We start from the raw sequence: 15,679 nt of genomic DNA on the forward strand, positions 1-15,679 counted from the left end.
GGGTACTGCACTTCCAAGCTATACCCCTAGCCCTATTATTAGAGTACTGGGGATAAATCCCACAGGCATTCTACCTCCAAGCCATACCCCAACCCTATTTTTTATTATTTTCTTGGAAACAGGGTCTCACTAAGTTCTGGAGCACCTCCCTAAGTAAGGCTGGCCATGAACCTGCCAGCCTCCATGTACTAGGTTTACTGGGATTACAAGCATGTACCACCACACCCAGCCCTATTTTTTTTTTTTTTTCCCCTTTTCCCAGTACTAGGGATGGATCCCAGGGCCATTCTACCTCCAAGCTGAACCCCCAGGCCTATTTTTTTTTGGTGATACTGGGGAGGCAACCCAGGGACCTTCTACCTCCGGACTACACTCTCAGACCTATTTTATTTGGAAACAGAGTCTCTTTTAAGAAGCTAAGGCTGTCTTCGAACCTGCACGATCCTATCTCAGCCTCCCAAGCACGGGGATTATAAGCGTGCGCTACCATGCCTGGCTCCCAGGCCTATTTTTATTTTTATTTTTTTGGGGTGGTACTGGGGTGGAACCCAGAGGCTTTCTATGTCTGGGCTATACTCCCAGGCCTATTTTACATTTTATTTGGAAACAGTGTCTCACTAAGTTGCTGACAGCCTCACCAAGTAGCTGAGGCTGGCTTTGAACCTGTGTGATCCTCCTCTCAGCCTCCCAAGCGCGGGGATTACAAGCATGCACCACCACACCCGGCTCCCAGGCCTATTTTTTATTTATTTATTTTGAAACAGGGTCTCACCAAGTTGCATAAGGCCTTGGCCTAAGTAACTGAGGCTGTCTGCAAACTGCAATCCTCCTGTCTCAGTCTCCCAAGCACTGGGATTATAAGAATGCACCATCATCCCTGACTGCCTGGCCCTATTTTTAATTTTGAAACAGGTACTTGCCAAGTTGTGGAGGGGCTATTAAGTTGCTGCGGAGGTTGCTGAATTTATTATCCTCCTATCTCTGCCTAAGTACTAGGATTGGAAGTACTTGAAACCACACCTGATCTTCCAATTTTATATGTATGTGGAAGCTAGGATTGAACCCTGGACAACCCTAGATTCCCTTTTATTTGGTGCTGGGGGCTGAACTCAGGGGCATTCTACTTCTGAGCTACATCCTCAACCCTATTTTATTTTGAAACAGGGTCTAAATTGTGGAGGTCCTAAATTGCTGAGACTGGTCACAAACCTGCGATCCTTCTGTCTTGGTGTCCCAAGTAGTTGGATTACAAGCTTGTGCCACCATGCCTGGATTAGTTTCCTTTTTAAATCTATTGAGAACAGGTCTTAATTTATGATTTAGCTTCAATGCCAAATCACTGTATAGTTCAAACCTAGAAGTATTCCAAGGCAGAAAGCAATGCTTTAGCACCAACAGAAACACCATGCTGGCTGCCACAGAAAAAAGTGGGGTGTGTGTGTGTGTCAGGTGTCTTCACCAAGAAATTGAGTGTTCAGAGGCAACCTTAAGATAAAAAACAAGCCGGACGTGGTGGCACATGCTTGTAATCCCAGCATTCGGGAGGCTGAGACCAGAGAATTGCAGTTCACAGACAGCCTCAGCTACTTAGTGAGACCCTGTTTTAAAATAAAGAATAAAACCCCGCAAAAATAAATAAATAAAGAATAAAATATAAGGCAGGGGGTATAGCTTGGAGGTCAAATGCCCCTGGGTTCCATCCCCAGACCCGAAAAAAAAAAAAAAATTAAAAAGATAAAAAGCAGTTACAGGTCAAAATGACCAGACACAGCTTGGCTGGCTAGTGAGCTGGACTCTCCCTTGGCAACTTCCACTGCCAGGGCAGTACCAGCTGAGCTGCCTCCAGAACCCACGGGGCGTGGGAGAGCTCAATCACAAGAGCTGGGGCCACACGCCCTCGCCGGAGCTCCTCGCAGGCCTGGTCAAGTGGGGACACTGACTTATCTGGGGGTCTGAGCGGCCCAAAGGGCCTGAATGGGGCAGCCAGGGCTTTTAGAGAGCACAGGCCTCAGAGCAGAGATGCCGAGTGACACCCGCCTTAACAGAAGAGAGCTTGCGCCTAGGCGCCTCAGGAGTTGAGCAAGGGTCACTTGCTGTGCCTATAGCCATGGATGAGGCTCGTGCCAAGCGAGGGTGCAGCTGCCTTCGCCATGCAGGAGACACTGAAGGTGCGTGGTGGTGCTACGTGCACCCCCTGCTCCACAGAAACTGCGCCGGGTCAGATTCATTTGCATCAGTGGCACATTTGGCTCAGACCTGCGCTTGCAGGACAGGCTGCCAGCTTCTCCAGGTGCAATCAAGCCCTTTCTGAGGATCCCAGAATAGCGCTTCTCAGGTGACGTCCTGAATAAAGTCCAGGGAAGGTCTTTGTTTCAGAGGAGAGCCTCATGAAAACGATGGAGGTGGCTACCCTCCACAAGGATGATGGTAGTATCCTGTGGCAGTGAGTGCAGGGCATCCCAAGTGGAAACCAGGGCACAGCAGGAAAGAAAGCCTGGTGGGCTCAAGGCCACGCTGCAGCTACTGTGTGTGGGCTGAGACGGTGGCAAGTCACAGATGGAAGAGGAGTCACTGCCAAGTCAATGGAGCTGACACAAGGAATTACACCCTGGCCCAGGAGGAACCGCCATGCTGAGGGCGGCAGGGCTGTATCCAGTCACAGCGCATCAGAGCCATCGGCCACTGGTACCCTCCCTCTCAATCCCAAGCTCACATCACCACCCAAACCTGTAGCTCTAAGAGCCTCTGCTTCAGTTCTGCTGTATCACATTTCCCAAGGCATTCCTTCTCCAGAAGGCGCCAACTGTCCTGAGAGCCCTAGTGGGAAGCCCAAACACAACCTGACCATCAGGGCGGGGAGCCGGGTGTGAAGCAGAGTAAGCCACGGCCAACCTGCCCTGCCCTATGCCACAACTCGGACAAGCCCTCCAGGGGAGGCCGGCCATTGCATTGGCCAGACCTTCCCGTGACTGAGCAGGGGACCTTGCAGAGACTGCCCACCTTCCACCGATCACGAACACAGGAGGCACCACACATCAAAGCGCTGTCCATGAGGCCACACTGTTAGTGCCCTGGGCTCAGGTTTCAAGGACAAGCTGGAGCTCGGCCAGCCTGTTGTAGTGTGAGCAGTAAAGCAATGAGGTAAGGCCGTGGCAGCTGCTGTGGTGTACGTGATGTCAGAGGTGGGAGTGTTGGTGGGCAAGGCCGCTGTGCACAGGCTGCACGTCACAGCTATCTGCCCACGGCCCTGGTGGCCGGACCCCGCAACCCCAGCAGCAGCCTGTCAAGCAGGGAGAGACCGTGCTGTGAAAGGGCCTCCTGGAGTAGCTCTCAGGGCCCCTGGTAGTCTGGACAAGAGGCCAAGAGGTACCTGAGGGTAGGTGGCAAAACACATGCTTAAGGCATCATTAGAATGGAGGCTGGTTACACAGTGAAGGAAAAGAGGCTAGGCCAACGGCATCTTAGCATCATTACACAAAGAGCTGTAAGCTCTGAACCTTACAGATGTCTGGGTGGAGAATCTCAGAGCTGCTACACCAGAAGCTTCCAACTCAATGGATTACAAAAGAAATTCACAGCTGGACATGGTGGCACACACCTGAAATTCCAATACTCAAAAGGCGGAGACTAGAGGATCAGAGGATAGCCTTAAAACACAGCAAGAATTCCAGGAACTTGGCATGGCTGTTTCAAAAACAAAATGTAAGCCCAGCATGGAGGCACACGGTTGGAGTTCCAGTTAGTAAGGCCCTCTGCAACTTAGTGAGACACTGTTTAAAAAGCAAATTAAAAAAAATTGAGGTGGCGGGGGGAGGGAGGCGGCAGCGGTGTAGCTCAGCGGTAGAATGCTGCTGGGTTCATTCCCCAGTACCAAAAGAAAAAAAAAGAAAAAAAAGAAAAAAAGGGCTAGGAGTACAGCATGGAAATAGAATGCCCCTGGGTTCAATCCCAAGTATAACCAAAAAATTAATACTCATTTTTGTTTTTTTTTTTCCCTTGGGGGCAGGGGGTTCTAGGGACTACTAAATCCAGGGGAATTCTGCCTCCAAGTACATACCCAGCCTTTTTTCTTTGTTTTTTGGAAAAACTGAGGATTGAACCCAGGAGCATTCTACCTTTGAGTTATATCCCCAGCCCTAACTTTTTATTCTTTATTTGGAAACAAGGTCTCACTAAATTGCCTAAGTAGCTGAGACTGACCTGTGATCCTCCTGTATCAGCTTCCCAAGTACTGGGATTTCAAGCTTGCATCACCACACACAGTTTACTTTTTATTTTGAAACAGGGTTTCACGAAGATGCTGAGGGCTTTATCAAACTGCTGAGGCTGGCCTCAAATCTACAGTCCTGTTGTGTCAGCCTCCCAAGTACTGGGATTATAGGTGTGCCACACACCTGACAAGAAACAAATGTGTGGCACACACTTGTAATCCCAGCATTTGGGAGGCTGAGACGGAGGGATCCCTGTTCTCCAACACCCTCAGCTATTTAGTGAGGCCCTCTACAACTCAATGAGACTCTGTTTCAAAATAAAGAATAAAAAATAGGGCTGGGGGTATCACTCGGATTGAGTGTCCCTGGTTTCCAATCCCAGTGCCACAAAAACAAAACCAAATCAAAACCTGGGAACCCCTGAAAGAAGTCTCGGGTTCAGCACCAGGAGCCATTAGGCAGTTGGCCATCACTCAGCGGACAGAAGCTCTGCCAGGGTTATGACAGCCCCACACCTCTCCAGGCAAAGTGAAACCGGCAGCACGACCCTGACTTGACAAACAGCAGCTCAGCAGCACACAGCTGAGGAGCAGTCAGGGGCTATGGCCCTGGACCTGGCTCAGCACTCGAAGCAGTGGTTCTTTCAGGGCCAGACCTCTGAGGGTCTTGGCAACTATCCAGCCAGGCAGCTCTCTTCATCCTGACTAACGAGATGAGATGGGCAGGCAAGCCTCTCTCGGACACAACAGCTACCATTCTGGCCTTAGCAAATTCTTTAAGGCCTTAATTTATACTACAGGTATGAACACTTTTTTTTTTTTTTTTTTTTTGGTGGTACTGGGTGGAACCCAGAGGCTTTCTACCTCCGGGCTATACTCCCAGACCTATTTTCTATTTTATTTGGAAATAGGGTCTCACTAAGTTACTGAGAGCCTCACTAAGTAGCTGAGGCTGGCTTTGAACCTGTGCGATCCTCCTGTCTCAGCCTCCCAAGCGCGGGGATTGCAAGCGTGCCCACCACGCCCGGCTAATGAACGCTTCTCTAAAACCAGAAAGCAGAGGTGTAAGAAGAGGAGAACCCTGGTCACTCTACTGCTAAGCTGTACCCGAGTCCTATTTCATCCATTCTGTTTTAAACAGGCCTTAAGTTGTGGAAGGCCTAAGTTGCTGAAGCTGGCCATGAAGCTGTGATTCTCCTGCCAGCCTCCCAAGAACCAGGACTTTAAGTGTGCACCACCACACCGGCTTTTTGAGACAGGGTCTTTCTGGTGCCCAGGCTGGCCTCACACTCCCATGCTCAAACTATGTCTGGCTTAGAAAATACTGTCTTTGGAAGTAAAGCGAACTTAAGATTTCTTATCCCTAGTCCATGTACATACACCTTGAATAGACAATCCCCAAGAGATGTGGAAACACTATCAACCGATCCAGTCTGACTTTAGCTGTGAGAGCTAAAACAACCAGTTTAGTTTTTGTTCAACATTGCAAACCTAGCCAAACTGCCCTGAAGATTTCAGACAGCAGACAAAAAGTTCACATTTAAGACCAGACTCAGTTAGTGAGACTCTCCGCAAACTAGCAAGGTCCTGTTTCAAAACACAGGCTGGAGATACAGCTCAGAATTCGTAGAATGCCCTTGTGTTCAACACCCCCCCCCCCAGCACCACACACAAAAAAGTTCACACAGCAAGCAACGAGCCACACTCCCTCACACTCACTTCTGGTTGTGGAAACCAAAGTCAGGACCACCTACTTACACTCTAACTGCAAGGCACTGGCCTTGATTCTTCAATCTTCCCATCTCTACCTCCCAAACTCAGATTACAATCCTGTGCCATTACACCTGCTTTACGGACATGTTTCTAAGAAATTAGAGTCCCTGACTGAGAAAGGGGTCAACCTTCTCATGGTTCAAAACTGAAGTGAAAGCTGGGTGTGGTGGGCATGCTTGTAATCCCAGCATTTGAGAGGCTGAGACTGGAGGATCGCGGTTCACAGTCAGCCTCAGCTTAGTGAGAACCTGTTTCCAAATAAAGAATAAAAAATACGGCGGGGGTGTAGCTTGGAAGTCAAATGCCTCTGGGTTCCATCCCCAGACTCACAAAAAACAAAACTGATGTGATTCAATAGAAACTGTACCTTGAATTCAATAGAAACTGTTCCCAGGCTGGCAAAATGCAACAAGAGATCCTATCCACGTGCCAGGGCATGGCAGAGACGCTGCTCCTGGGCCGGGTGCTGCTGAGCTAGGGTGTGTGTGCTACAGGCCAGGGTGTGCGTGCTACAGACCACTGGCATCCAAGATGCGTCCTATTTTCAGCTTGTGATGGGCTTATTAGATGCAACCCCATTCTGAGTTGAGGAGCACCTGTTTCAGTATCAACAAAACCATTGGTCCAAGTCAGCTGAGCATGTTATAATACACATGAAGAACCAGGAGTAGTGGTGAATGCCTGTAATCCCAGCATTTGGGAGGCTGAGACAGGAGCATATGGGTTCTCAGCCAGCCTCAGCTACTTAGTGAGGCCCTTGGCAACTCAGTGATACCCTGTTTCAAAATAAAGAAGAGTCAGGCATGGTGGCACACACTTGTAATCCCGGCATTTGGGAGGCCGAGACAGGCAGATCCAGATTCACAGCCAGCCTCAGCTACTCAGTGAGGCCCTCTGCAACTCAGTGAGACCTTGTTTCAAAATAAAGAATAAAAAACAGGGCAGGGGGTATAGCTCCAAGATCGAATGCCCTTGGGTTCTATTCCCAGACCTGCAAAAAAAAAAAAAAGGGCTGCGGGGTGTAGCTCAGAGGTATGTTGCCGCTGGGGTTCCATCCCCAGTACCACAAAGGAAGAAAGAAAGAAAGAAAGAAAGAAAGAAAGAAAGAAAGAAAGAAAGAAAGAAAGAAAGAAAGAGGGAGTGGGAGGGAGGGAGGGAGGAAGGAAAAGGAAGAAAGAAAACAACTAAGAATAAGAAATAGGGTTGGGGTGTAGCTCAAGGGGTAGAATGCCCCTGGGTTCCATCTCCAGTACAACCAAAAAGACAAACAAAAAACACGAGGGAATTACGGCCCTGGCCACACAACCAGAAGACAGATGGGAGCGCCAACAGACGCCTGATTCAGCCCTGGACTCTAATCCAGGGGCATTTTCCTAAGCTTCTCCTTTCAATTTTTTTTTGGGGGGGCGGGTCTGGGGATGGAACCCAGGGGCATTCAACCTGAGCTACACCCCTTGCCCTATTTTTTATTCTTTATTTTGAAACAGCATCTTACTTAGTTGCGGAGGACCTCATTAAGTAGCTGAGGCTTTCTGCACACTGCGATCCTTTGGTCTCAGCCTCCCGAGTGCTGGGATTACAAGTGTGCGCCACCACGCCCAGCTCTCCTTTCAAAATTTAAGCGCTTCACATAATGTCTTTTTTTTTTTTTGCTGGTACTGGGGATGGAACCCTTCTACCTTCGAGGTACACTTCCAGACCTATTTTTTGTTTTATTTGGAAACAGGGTCTCGTAAGCCAGCGATGCTGGCTTTGAACCTGCGTGAACCTCCTGTCTTCACCTCCCAAGCGTGGAGATTACAAGTGTGTGCCACTACACCCGGGTTAATGTCATGTTTTATCTTTTGCATTATATCTTTTTTTTTTTTTTTTTGCAGTACTGGGGACGGAACCCAGTGGAACTCTACTTCTGAGCTACACCCCCAACCTGATTTTTTATTCTTTAAAGCAGGATCTCACTGAGCTGCAAAAGGCCTCATTAAGCTGAGGCTGTCTACGAACTGCAATCCTCCTGTCTGAGCCTCCCAATGCTGGGATTACAAGCGTGCACCACCACGCATGGCTGTATTACACCTTAAAAAATATCCCTTGCAGTTTTCTATTGCAGATTATAATTAGCAGTTTTGCAAACCCACAAGTTATCCAGCTAGATTTGTGATGTTTGGCCTTTTATTTGTATTGTCACACATCCCCACACCCCACTACTAACTGTTGTTACCAGGCTGCCTTCTAAACAGCATCTGTCCTGGGAGTGAGGGGCACACACCTGCACCCTCCTCTCCGCCCTCCTCCTCTGCTGTGTTCTTCACATTTGGGTGACCGTGCCCTTGCCACGCCCCAGCTTCCTGCTAACACCCTCAGGAAACTCCTGGAGATGACCCTCCTTTCCCGGGCAAGGGCAGTTCTGAGAGGAACTCGGCTAAGCACTGGACACATCATTCTGACCCCTTCCTGTCCCTACCTGTGAGACTCCAGGAGTGAAGCAGCCAACAAAAAGTGGGTCTCCAAGAGGCAAATACTCTTGACAACTCACTGCCGCTGAGCTGTGAAGAAGGCCACAGGCTCCCTGAAGCTGGCACCCTCTGTACACGGAGACCACATCGTGCAGCCCTCTTCTGGACAGATGGGGTCATCACGGGAAACCACTGACCTGTGAAGGAGACTGAATCCTGGGCTGGTTCAGCTTCCTCTTTTACAACTACCGGGGACATTCCTTCTCCCTCAGCTCGCCCCTCGGGATCTGCTGGGAGCTAGACTTATCCTTGTGCGATGTGGGAAGTGCTGACCCGGCTCTAGGAGCTGAGGTCAGGTGGCTCCAGGAGAAGAGCTGGACTTTTTAACAAGGGAGTATGAACATGTGTATTACCATCTATTTTTATTTCTCACGGAATACAAAAATTTCAAAATGATTGGTACGAACGCAAGAATAATTTTCATAAGCAGAGAGAGTATCAGATTATGTTAACGGCAAACCAGTGTTCAATATAAGAAAGCCTTGAGTCCTTCTCCAGGGCTGAAAGAAGGATCCAGCTTAAAATGGAGAGCCCATAAAGGGACTCTGTGCTTACGCTCCCCTGTGAGGCTGAGACCGAAACAAAGGGCGGGCGGCTGCTCTCACGAGAGAACAGTACAGGGAGGAGTGGTTCTAAGACAGCTCGGCCACCCTCCTTAGCCAAGGACGCTAACAAACTGGCACGTCACTCACAGCTATGTCCTCAAAGAGGACAAGACAGCAAACATCTCACCAGGAATGTTTAGGGTAGCCAGGCACCTGGGTTCATTCCCCAGTCCCACAAAAAAAAAAAAAAAAAAAAAAAAAAGTCTTAGGGCATTTATTCAAATGCAGATTCCCGGGCTCCTGAGCAGAGAGAAACACCAGCTGTGCGGGGACCCTAGACAGGTCTGCCACACAGAGGTCTTCTTAGGACTACACACTTCAGGAAACAATATCTGCCCCAACTGTTCATTTTTTTTTTGGTGGTACTAGGGGTGGAACCCAGAGGCTTTCTACCTCCGGGTTATACACCCAGACTTTTTTTTTTTATCCCAGACCTTTTTTATATTTTATTTGGAAAAAGGGTCTCATTAAGTTGCTGAGAGCCTCACTAAGTAGCTGAGGCTGGCTTGGAACCCGTGCGATCCTCCTGTCTCAGCCTCCCAAGAGCGAGGATTACAAGTATGTGCCACCACGTCCGGCACTGTCCCAACTGTTCTAACTGGCTATGCAGTGACCTCCAGGACTTAAACTTTGCTAGAATAACCTTTGAGGCCCCCGTAGCTATTTAACTAATCTACCTATATACAAATATATTTTCAGTTCATTAAGGAAATTTGCAGCCAGGCGTGGTGGTGTACCTTTGACTTGGGAGACTGAGACAGGAGGATCACAGGATTGCAGGTTCAAGGACAGCCTCAACAATTTATTAAAACTGTTTCAAAATAAATTAAGCTGGGCTAGTGGCACCCTTGTAATCCCAGTGCTTGGGAGGCTGAGACAGGAGGATCACACAGATTCAAAAACCAGCCTCAAAGATACTTAGTGAATCCCTGTTTCCAAATAAGTTAGGGTGAGCCGGGCGTGGTGGCACATGCTTGTAATCCCAGCATTTGGGAGGCTGAGACCGAAGGATCGTGGTTTGCAGACAGCCTCAGCTACTTAGTGAGGCCCTCTGCAACTCAGTGAGACCCGGTATTCAAAATAAAGAATAAAAAATAGGGCAGGGGGGTGTAGCTCGGAGGTCGAATGCCCGTGTTCCATCCCCAGACCCGCAAAAAAAACCCCCCAAAAACCAAGTAAGTCGGCGTGTAGCCTGGAGTTGAAGGCCCCTGAGTTCTATCCTCAACAACACGCACACACAAAAAACCCCCCAAAAAACCAAAAAACTAGGGCTGGGCATGTAACTCAAAGGTAGAATGCTCCTGGGTTCAATCCCCAGTACAACTAAGTAAATAAATAAAATTTAAAAATAAATACGTGTGTGTGTGTGTGTGTGTGTGTGTGTGTGTGTGTTACTAGGGAATGGATACAGGGCATTCTGTCTCTAAGCTACAACCCAGTGCTTTTTTTTTTTTTCCCACGGCAATGGGGATGGAACCCAGGGACATTCTACCTCCGTGCTACACACCCAGACCTATTTTATTTTTTATTCTTTATTTTGAAACAGGGTCTCACTGAGCTGCAAAGGGCTTCACTAAGTAGCTGAAGCTAGCCAGGAACCGCGGTCCTCCTGTGTCCGCCTTCCAAATGCTGGATTACAAGTGTGCCCACCACGCTGGGCTTCCAGTGCTTTTTGTTTTTTGTTTGGAAACAAGTGTCTCGCCACTTGCTGCAGCTTTCCGTGAACCTGTGACCCTACTGTCTCAGACTCCCAAGTGTATGTGGTACAGGCATGCACCACAATGCCCAGCCACTATTGTTTTTGAGACAGGCTCTGACTGTTTTCAAACTGACCCTGACTCTCAGGTGTCAAACTATCCTCCTGCCTCAGTCGCCTAAGCAGCTGGGACTAGAGGTGAACACTACTAACCTAGCTTCATTTAATTTATCAGAAACTGCAAGTTGGCTGTGGTGATGTACTCATGCAATTCCAATTCTTGGGAGGCTGAGGCAGGAGGAGCATAGGTCTACAGCCAGCCTCAACAATTTAGTGAGGCCCTCCCTCGACAATTTTTTGAGACCCTATTTCAAAATAAAATAGAAATGATATGGCTCAGAGGTAGAATGCCCTTGAATCCAATCTCTGGTACCAAAGAAGAAAAGAAGGGAGTGGAAGGAGGGAGTAGAATCATAAGAGTACCAATGTGGAAACCAAAAATTTCATTTGATTTTATATTCACTTGCTTGGAATATGTTTAGGTTCCATTCTAAGAACTATAAAGCATTCACAATAATGAAAGAAGGTCCAGAAGTTTTTGTGTGGCGCTGGGGTTGAACCCAGGGCCTCAAGCACAGGCTCAACATTCGGACATCCACCGAGCTACAGCCCAAGCCCTAGGAAACATTAAATTAGCCTGGAGGTAACTGTAAGATGTTCCAGTCAAAACCCATGGCACATACCTAAACTGAACCAATAGGATATAGAAAATTAAATCAAGCAAGAGGACTAAAGCAGTAATAAAAAAGGCTTTACAAAAAAAAAAAAAAGAAAGAAAAAAAGCCACGACTGGAAATGCATTCTTATAACCCCAGTACTTGGGAGGCTGCTGAGACAGGAGGGCTGCAGGTTCAAGGACGGCCTCGAGAAAGGCTGAGCTTCTCACCAACCTAGCAAGACCGTTTCAAAATAAAAGTAAGATAGGTCTGGAGTTGTAGCTCAGATGCCCTGGGGTTTAATCCCCAGTGCCAAACAAAAAACAAAAAAATACCCAAGGCCACCCTGGGTTTGGTGGCACACGCCTGCCTGTAATCCAAGTGACGGAGGCTGAGGCATGAGGAGCGTGAGATCAAAGCTTGTCTGGGCAACTTAGTGATCCCATGTCTCAAACCAAAGGGCCGGATGTGTAGCTCGGTTGCAGAGCTCCCCTGGGTTTAATCCTCAGCACGGTAAGTAAACTTAAAAACCCTGGGCACTGACCGATCTAATCACTATACAATTTGGTGTCACTTTCATAAAAACCTATTTGGAAATTACCTTCTCTTTTCAAATGAGTCTTAAGTAGCAGATCCAGCCTGGGTTGTCTCTTTCTGCAATGAAGTTCTCTGAGATTATTTGCTTCTAACATGGTTTGGTAGCAAACCTGGCCTCCTTTATCTGACCCTCAAAGGCCCAGCGACATGTGAAGCAACCTGACTGCGTTCAGCCCGCACACCCACGTCTACCGTAAAGGCCGCAGCTGCAGCCCTGCCGCGGGGGGATCACTGACACCGCGATTTCTCCCCTAAGCCCCGCTGGCTCGTAGTACACCAGGGTTCCGCTTGGTCACGTCAGTGTGGGTTTCTTGCGTCTAAAGGTATGCTTTTCATAGCTACCGCCACAAACGGATCTAGCCTTTGGAATTGCCAGAGGGCAGCAGGAAGAGAAAGAGCCCTGATACAGACAGGAGCCTGTTTCACCTCGACCACCTCCTTCAGGAAGGAGGTCAGAGTGACTCGCCCATCACAAGTGACACCTGCCAGACCACCCTGCGGCTCCTAGGGGCACGCTCTGGGATACAGCTCTTTGTCTTTCCTGAGGAGATCATTGTACATCTGGTCATATGTGGTTTTAAAATCATAGACATTGGGCTTGTCAGGTGCTGGTCCTGGGAGCTTCACATGAGTTCCTGTTCCGAAGGACCGGACGCTGAATCCCCGCTTGCTGGAAGACACAAAGGAGAGAAAGCATCACGGTTGGATTCAGACAGACTCAACAGTTCCGAAACCAGGATGTTAAGTGGGAATGGACGGATTGATATTTGTGGGTTAGAGATTACAAGATTTTACATTTCTAACATAATTTTAAGTACTTATTTTAGTGCCACTGGGGATTGAACCCAGAGGCATTCTACTTCTGAGCTAAACCCCCAGCCCGATTTTATTTGGAAACAAGTCTCATTCAATTGTGAAGGTCCTCACTAAGTTGTCGAGTCTGGTTTCGGATCTGCGATCCTCCTGTCTCAGCCTCCCAAGAACTGGGATTGGGATTGTGTCTGTATGTCTGTGTGTGTGCTTTTCTACCTCCGGGCTATACTCCCAGACCTATTTTATACTTTATTGAGAAGCAGAGTCTCACTAAGTTGCTGAGAGCCTAAGTAGCTGAGGCTGGCTTCGAGCCTGTGCGATCCTGTCTCAGCCTCCCAAGCGCTGGGATTACAAGCGTGCAGCACCCACGCCCGGCTTCAAGTACTGGGATTATAAGTACGGGCCACCAGGCCCTGCTTTATGTATTTAAAATTTTGTGTGACAAGTGACAAGCTACACAAAAGCTAGGTGAAACCAATTAGAACAGAATTTGCCACTACAGGGCTACATGTCAACACGATGGCTGTTTAGAGCTGGTTATTATTTTTTTTTTGGTGGTACTAGGGGTGGAACCCAGAGGCTTTCTACCTCTGGGCTATACTCCCAGACCTTTTTTATATTTTATTTGGAAACAGGGTCTAAGTTTCTGAGAGCCTCACTAAGTAGCTGAGGCTGGCTTCGAACCCGTGCGATCTTCCTGTCTCAGCCTCCCAAGCATGGGGATGACAAGTGTGCGCCACCACGCCTGGCTAGAGCTGGTTATTCTAAACTCAAAAGGACTGACTTAACATATGGATGCTGCAACATTTCAGTCATTCACGTGCCTCTAGGTTCAATCCCCAGGGCCAAAAAAACCCCACAAAAAAACAAAAACCTAAAAAACTTGACAACGCACGCTTGTAATCCCCACGCTTGGGAGGCAGAGACAGGAGTATCGCTCAGGTTCAAAGCCAGCCTTGCTGGCTTAAGAGACCCTGTTTACAAATAAAAATATAAAAAAAAGATCTGGGAGTGTAGCCCAGAGGTAGAAGGGTTTCCAGGAACCCCAGTTTAAAAAAAAAAAAAAAAAAAACTTGCCAAGATTTGTCTGCTTGCTGTCGTACTCTGCTTTCCCAGGCTGACATCCTATGAAGAAACTCTGTAGTGGCTGCAGTTTCACAATGCCCTGTGCTGCTGGCTAGATGACCTAGAGCTGAGTATCCAGGATGGCCTGGTAGGGATAAACAGTTACGACGCCTAGAGCTTCTAGCATAACCTAGCAGGTTGCAGATGAGACATCATCTAAATGTTTTTTTTCTCGTGGTACTGTCCATGAACCCATATCCTCCTGTCTCAGTCTCCCAATGCTGGGCTTACAAGCATGCGCACCACGCCCGGCTCCTCTACATGCATTCCTGATAAACTGGAAAGTGCTGAAAGAGCAGATGCTCAAGCTAAGAGTCTACACGAGTGAAGAGCGTTCACCATCTAATACTGTGCACCCAAACTCGAAAAGCTACTTAAAACACAGCCCTTCAAGGGGAGGTCAAAGGGCTCGCCATCAACACTGGAATCCACAAGAACCTGTACGGAATTCGGCTCCTCCTTCTTGTAGTGAAGACTGAACTCAGGGGCATTCTACTTCCAAGTGCACACCTCCAGCCCTTGTGTGTGTCTGTGTGCGTGTGCGTGCAGTACTAGGGATGGAACCCAGGGGGCACTATACCTCCAAGCCACACCCTCAGCCCTACATTTTTTACTTTTTTTTTTTTTTTTGGTGGTACTGGGGTTCCAGGAAGCCCTTCTACTTCCGGGCTACACTCCCAGACCTATTTTATATATTTTTTTTTAATTTGGAAACAGGGTCTCCTAAGCCAGCGAGGCTGGCTCCAAACCACTGTGATCCTCCTGTCTCCGCCTCCCAAGCACGGGGATTAAAAGCATGCACCACCACGCCCGGCTTAGTCTTTTTATTTTTGAAACAGGGTCTTTCTGAGTTGTGAAGGGCCTCACTAAAAAGCTGAGGCTCTCTGCGAACTACAATCCTCCGGTCTCTGCCTCCCGAATGCTGGGATTACAAGCATGCACCACCTCGCCCAGGCTCCAGCCCTTTTAAATTTTTTTTGGTGGTACTGGGGGTAGAACCAAGAGGCTTCCTACCTCTGGGCTATACTCCCAGACCTATTTTATATTTTATTTGGAAACAGGGTCTCACTAAGTTGCTGAGCCTGGCTTTGAACCTGTGCGATCCTCCCGTCTCAGCCTCCCAAGCGCCGGGATTACAAGTGTGCGCCACCACGCCTGGCGCCCTTTTAATTTTTAAATAGGGTCAAGCTAAGCTCTTGAGGCTGGCTTCAACCTGTGATCCTCCTGTTTCAGCCTCCCAAGTACTAGGATTACAGGTTCTTGCCATTGCTCCAGCTTCATCTTAAACTTGAGACCATTGCCTCACAAACTTGTGTAATGTACAATAAAAGAACATTTTTCATCTAAGCACACACCATTCCATTGTAAGAATAGGGAGACCCGCATGCAGCATGGATGCCACCCCTGTTCAGCCCTTGCGGGCAGAAGTCGGCAAGCTGACCCCACTGCTGCGACCCAGGTGACCGAGGCAGTCTTCTGACGCAGCCCACTGATGCTGACACACACAGGACACCAGTGTGTGTGGTGCTGGGGCTTGAATCCAGGGTTTTTTTTTTTTTTTTTTTTGCAGTACTGGGGATGAAACCCAGGGGCACCACCCCCAGCCCTATATTTTGTTCTTTTTCGTTTTC

At 48.4% G+C, this 15,679-nt stretch overlaps 1 protein-coding gene across 1 annotated transcript in view; it reads right to left on the reverse strand.

The window, feature by feature from the left end:
- The window catches only part of SSU72 (SSU72 homolog, RNA polymerase II CTD phosphatase), a gene marked incomplete at its 3' end in the record, with an annotated part of 42,851 nt that overhangs the window by 13,215 nt on the left and 13,957 nt on the right, over positions 1 to 15,679 (reverse strand). Inside the window, exon 2 of the mRNA XM_080690995.1 lies at positions 12,637 to 12,780. Coding sequence (XP_080547121.1) covers positions 12,637 to 12,780 — 144 coding nt within the window. The remainder of the gene's footprint in view (positions 1 to 12,636; positions 12,781 to 15,679) is intronic.

Source organism: Muscardinus avellanarius, assembly GCF_963383645.1.
Source record: "Muscardinus avellanarius genome assembly, chromosome: 3".
NCBI classification, from domain to species: Eukaryota; Metazoa; Chordata; class Mammalia; order Rodentia; family Gliridae; genus Muscardinus; species Muscardinus avellanarius.